The sequence below is a fragment of the Nicotiana tomentosiformis genome, chromosome 8 (genome assembly GCF_000390325.3).
Source record: "Nicotiana tomentosiformis chromosome 8, ASM39032v3, whole genome shotgun sequence".
In the NCBI taxonomy this organism is placed as follows: domain Eukaryota; kingdom Viridiplantae; phylum Streptophyta; class Magnoliopsida; order Solanales; family Solanaceae; genus Nicotiana; species Nicotiana tomentosiformis.
The window spans coordinates 31,129,606-31,135,605 of NC_090819.1; the positions used below are offsets into that span (position 1 = coordinate 31,129,606).

At 40.1% G+C, this 6,000-nt stretch overlaps 1 protein-coding gene across 1 annotated transcript in view; it reads left to right on the forward strand.

Annotated features, from left to right (window-relative positions):
* Nucleotides 1–5,661, forward strand: part of LOC138897267 (uncharacterized) — an 84,589-nt gene extending 78,928 nt beyond the window's left edge. Inside the window, exons 5-8 of the mRNA XM_070183229.1 lie at nt 4,905–5,132; nt 5,217–5,260; nt 5,366–5,429; nt 5,485–5,661. Coding sequence (XP_070039330.1) covers nt 4,905–5,132; nt 5,217–5,260; nt 5,366–5,429; nt 5,485–5,661 — 513 coding nt within the window. The remainder of the gene's footprint in view (nt 1–4,904; nt 5,133–5,216; nt 5,261–5,365; nt 5,430–5,484) is intronic.
* Nucleotides 5,662–6,000: the final 339 nt, after the last annotated feature.

Below are 6,000 nucleotides of genomic sequence, written 5' to 3' on the forward strand. Positions count from 1 at the left end.
CGAGTTGGTTCCGAGAAATTCTTATGTGATTTGGGAGTTGCTGATTGCTGATGTTTTTACAGAGCATCGCGATTGCCGAGCTAAGGTCGTGATTGCGCGGCTGTGGCTTTTTTTCAACGCATTCGCGGGGGCGGCATCGCGTTCGCGAAGGATGTTTGCTAGGCTAGAGAGGTTTGTTCTACGCATTCACACAGGTTGACCGTGATCGCGTTTCAGCGGGGGAGCTAAGGGAGTTTTGGTCAGCGCGCTCGCGAGGGAACCGGTGTGTTCACGAAGGTCTAGCATCTGGGTTCATCGCGTCTGCGAGGAATGTGTCGCGAACGCAAAGTGTATTTTGGCAGTGTTCTTCTTAGTGCTTCGCGATCACTAAGTGGGTTCCGCGATCACGTAGGGTACACCTGAAGCAGCTTTATAAAGATTTATTTTCGTACTTTGAGTTCATTCTTCCATAATTTGAGATCTAGAGCTCGGATTTGGGCAATTCTTTAGGCGACTTTCACGATTTGGAGTGGTGTGAGTATTTTTTACTCGAATTTGATTGTGTTACATGATTCTATCTTTGATTTTGGCATTTGATTGATGAATTTAAAAGAAAATTGGGGGGGTTTTGTCTAAACTTTTCTAAAGTGAATATTTGAGATTTGAGAATTGATTCAAAGTCGGATTTGAGTGAAATTAGTATGGTTGGACTCGTATTTGAATGGGTTGTCGGAATTTATGAGTTTTGTTAGGTTTTGCGGTGTGGGCCCGGGTTGAGTTTGAGTATTTGATTAAAGATTAGACCTTTATCGTTTGGATTAGATTCCCTTGGCATTTTTTAAATTTTTTAGTTGCTTTTGGCTAGTTTTGAGCCGTTCGAAGGTTGATTCATGTTGGATAGTGCTTCTAGAGTATTGATTTGGCTTGCTTGAGGTAATTATCTTACCTAAACTTGGTTGAGGCACTAGTTTCCTGAGTTATTTGTGATAGCTACATGCTATGGGTGGTGCATATGCGTGGGGATAAGCCCATGCGCGTGCACCGGGGTATTTTTCCATGCTCGGGGTAGTACTTAGGCTATTATATGCCTTGAATTGATTCTAAGCTTCATGATGTGATGTTTCTTTTATTTGTACCCTTGTTATGAGCTATTTGAGCCATACTTGACGTTGCATAGAGGTTAATATCTTGATTAAACCTAATAATTGATATGTTGTGAGGTATTTGCCTAATTTGAGCTATGATGTCACACTTGCACATGCATACACCTTAGCATGTCACTGATACCAATCCAGAAGTATGAAATTTGATGTTCTTGATCATGTACATGTATTCTAGCATATATGATTTATGTGTGATATGGATTGGACTGGTAGCCCATGAACACGCCGGGCGGATTGTGATACTATACATGTGACCATACTGGGTGAATTATGATATTATGCTTGTGACCACGCCGGGCGAATTTTGATATTATGCATGTGACCACGCATGGCGGATTGTGATATTATGCTTGTGACCACGTTGTAAGGATCTGTGATATTTATCTTGTGACCACGCTGGGCGCATTATGATATGGAGCTTGTGACCGCGCCGTGTGAATTATTATATTGAGCACGTGACCACGCCTGGCAGATTATGATTATTGCACGTGACTACGCCGTGCAATGTGGTGATATGGATTCATCCCCCTAGGATCACCCTCTCATGTGCCTTCTTGATTGTGTACATGTGGATTGTGAGAAACCGACGAGTTTTTTGTTGATGTGAGCTCTGGGAGATCTGGTTGTTGGTTTTGTTTGATTACTGAGATTCTGATGTGGGCCTGAGAGCTGTAACGTGCATTTTATTTGGATCGGGTTGCGCGCCGCAATGAATTTATTTGATTTGGTTATTGCATTTCATCTTTACTTACAACTTCCTTGGTTGTTTACCTGATTTACTTACATATCGTTTTTATATGCTGGATTGTTGAATGAGCAAAGTACGTTAAGAGAATTGTGAGTGCCAAGGTGGAATTTATCTTTAATTTCGCTATTGACCATATTTTTGTTCTATATGTGTTGGAATTTATGAACTTGTACAGGTGATTGTCTAGTATCATTTATAATGTTTGCTCCTATTACCTTGCCGAGGTTAGTTATGATACTTGTTGAGTACATGGAGTCAGTTGTACTCATTCTACACTTCTGCACCTTGTGTGCATATTTTGGAGCTGAGATATTGTGGATGGCGGGAGTTGGTACTGAAGATGTACCTGCCTTCAAGAGATAACTACCACTTGTCCTTGGTAGTTTTAGATTTTAATTTTGTTTATGTATATTCCAAACAGATGTTGTATTTATTTCATATCGGCTTTTTAAATCTAAGTCTTAGCGGCTCATGGCTTGTACGACCACTCCTTGGGTTATTGTATGGAATTCAGGTATCTCACTTATTGATTTCTTATTATCTTCATTAAAATTATGTTGGCTGTATTTGGCTTACCTAGCGGGTTAGGTTTGGTGCCATTATGACTAGATGGATTTTGGGGTCATGACACTATAGTATGTCTCCAGCTTATGGTCAGGGACAAGTTCATTCAGTGTGGAGATGATCCTTAGTGCAGAGTTCCTTCAGTGGCTAGTCTGGTTGCCAGGGACAGGTTCAGATTCATTAGTCGAGTCAACAGATGGGTTGATATGAGTGTGGAGATGCGGAGCACATAAAGAGGCACTTCCCTAGGTTGTAGAGAGGTACGCCACAAAACGGTTCCCAAGCCATGATTCTAACACCAGTTGCAACATCACCCTTCCTGCCAGCTAGGGGTGGGGGTCAGCTAGCTAGAGATAGAGGTCAACCAGTTAGAAGTTATCCTAGAGGAGGAGGACAGGCCGGTGGGGGTCAAGCTCATTGTTATGTATTTCCTAGTAGGCCTAAGGTAGAGTTATTTGAGGCAGTCATTACATGTATTATCCTAGTGTATCATAGAGATGTTTTAGTATTATTTGATCCGTGTTTTACTTATTTATATGTGTCCTCATATTTTGCATCACACTTGAGTATGCGTCCCGATTCTCTTGATATTTCTGTATCTATACTGGTGGGAGATTCTATTGTAATTGATCGAGTGTACCGATCTTGTGTGTTTACCATTAAGGGTTTTGATACCATAGTTGATCTTTTCTTGTTGGATATGGTGGATTTTGAGATGATTTTGGGCATGGACTGGTTGTCCCCATATCACGCTATCTTGGATTGTCATGCCAAGATTGTGACTTTAGCTATGTCAGCATTGCCTAGACTAGAGTGGAGAGGGGCACTTGGCCATTCCATGAATAGAATGATTTTATTTTTGAAGGCTCAGCGCATGGTTAAGAAGGGGTTTTTAGCTTATTTGACTTACTTTCGAGATTCTAGTGTAGAGGTTCCTTCTATGGATTTGGTGTGTTTCCTAAAGATCTACGAGGCATGCCACCTAATAGGGATATTGATTTCTGTATTGACTTGATTTCGGGCACTCAACCCATATCTATTCCACTATATTGTATGGCTATAGCTGAGTTGAAGGAGTAGTTGCAGGATTTTCTTGATAAGGGATTCATTAGAATGAGTGTTTCACCTTGCTGTACGCCAGTGTTATTTGTGAAGAAAAAGGATGGTTCAATGAGGATATGCATTTATTCTCGACGGTTGACAAGGTTACTATCAAGAACAAGTATCTATTGCCTCGTATTTATGATTTGTTTGATCAACTTTAGTTTGCCAAGGTGTTCTCCAAGATTGATTTAAGATTGGAATATCATCATGTGAAGATTAGGGCTTCGTATGTCCCTAAAACAACTTTTAGGACATGTTATGGTTATTATGAATTCTTGGTGATGTCACTTGGGTTGACTAATGCTCAAGCGGCTTTCATGAATTTAATTTACCAGGTGTTCAAGCTTTAATTGGATTCTTTCGTAATTGTTGTGATTAAAGACATATTAACTTATGTTCAAGCCTTAGTTGGATTCTTTCGTGATTGTTGTCATTGATAATATCTTGGTTTACTCTCGTAGTAGGTATGAGCACGGACAGTACTTTGAGAGTAGTACTTAAGACTTTGAAGGATCCGAAGATTTATGCTAAGTTTTCGAAATAAGAGTTCTGGTTGGATTTAGTTGATTCTTGGGTCATGTTGTGTCTAGTGATGGTATTAAAGTTGATCCTAAGAAGATTGAGGTATTTCAGAATTAGCCTAGACCTAGTTCAGCTACAGAGATTCGGAGTTTCTTAGTTTTGGTAGGCTACTATTGTTATTTAGTGGAGGGATTCTCATCTTTTGCAGTTCCATTGACTAAGTTGACTCAGAAAGATGTACCCTTTAGATGGTATGATTAATGTGAGGAGAGCTATTGGAATCTCAAGGTTACTTTGACTACAACCCCAGTATTGGTGTTGCCTATAGGTTCAAGGCCCTACACGGTATTTTGTGATGCTTCACGCATTACCATAGGTACGGTGTTGATGGATAGTAGGGTGATTGCTTACGCATATCGGCAATGGAAGACTCATGAGAAAAATTACTTAGTTCATGATTTGAAGTTGGCAGCTATTATACATGCGCTCAAGATTTGGAGGCATTACCTACAAGGTGTGTCATGCGAGATTTATACTGATTATCGGAGCCTTCAACACATGTTCAACCAGAAGGATTTGAATTTGATACAATGGATGTGGCTTGAATTTCATAAGGACTATGATATCACTATCTTGTATCATCTGGGCAACGGGAATGTAGTAGCAGATGCATTGCGTAGAAAAGGAGGAGAGTATGGAGAGTTTAACATTTATTTGATATAAGGAGAGGCCTTTTGGCTATGCATGTGCAGGCCCTGGCTAACATATTTGTGAGATTGAATATTTCTAAGCCTAGTAAAGTTGTTACTTGTATTGTTGTGTAGTTATCCTTGTTTGAGTGCATTAAGGCTCGCCGGTATGATGATCCATATTTATTGGTTCTTAATAACACGGTGCAGCGAGGTGGTGCTAAGAAGATGATTATTGGAGATGATAGTGTATTGCGACTTTGGGGTTGGATTAGTGTTCCTAATGTTGATGGTTTGAGGAAGTTGATTCTTGAGAAGGCTCACATTTTGAGGTATTCTATTCATTCAGGGTGTCATGAAGATGTATCATGACTTGAAGCAACATTACTGGTGGCGGAAGATGAAGAAGGACATTATTGGACATGTTTTATGGTGTTTTAATTACAGCAAGTGAAGTATGAACATCAAAAACCAAGTGGTTTGACTCAAAGGTTAGTTACACCAGATTAAAAGTGGGAGCGTATTACTATAGACTTTGTGGTAGGCTTGCCATGGACTTTGAAGAAATTTAATGCAATTTGAATCATTGTTGATAGAATGACCAAGTTCGCGCATTTCATATTGGTGTTGACTACATATACTTCAGAGAAGTTGGCACAGGTCTACATCAGGAAGATTATTTGTTTGCATTATGTACCTGTTTCTATCATTTCAGACCAGGGTACAGTTCATATCCCACTTTTGGAGAGCTATTCAGCGTGAGTTGGGTATACAGGTGGAGCTTAGTATTACTTTTCACCGACAGATAGATGGTCAGTCCAAGCAGACTATTCTGATTTTGGAGGATATGTTAAGAGCTTGTGTTATTGACATTGGATGTCATTGGGATTAGATTTTACCTTTGGCGGAGTTTTCTTATAATAACAGCTACGAGTCCAGTATTCAGATGACTCCATATGAGGCTTTTATATGGTAGGCGGTATCGATCTCCTATTGGTTGGTTCTAGAGCGGTAAGGCTAGGTTGTTGGATATTGACTTGGTTCGGGATGCTTTGGATTAGATAAAGTTGATTTAGAAGCGACTCTGTAATGCTCCATCCAGGCAAAAAAGTTATACCGACAGAAAGGTTCGTGATATGGCATTTATGGAGGGTGAGAAGGCACTTTTGAAGGTTTCACTTATGAAGGGTATGATGAGATTTGAGAAGACGTTTGTAATGACCCGACCGGT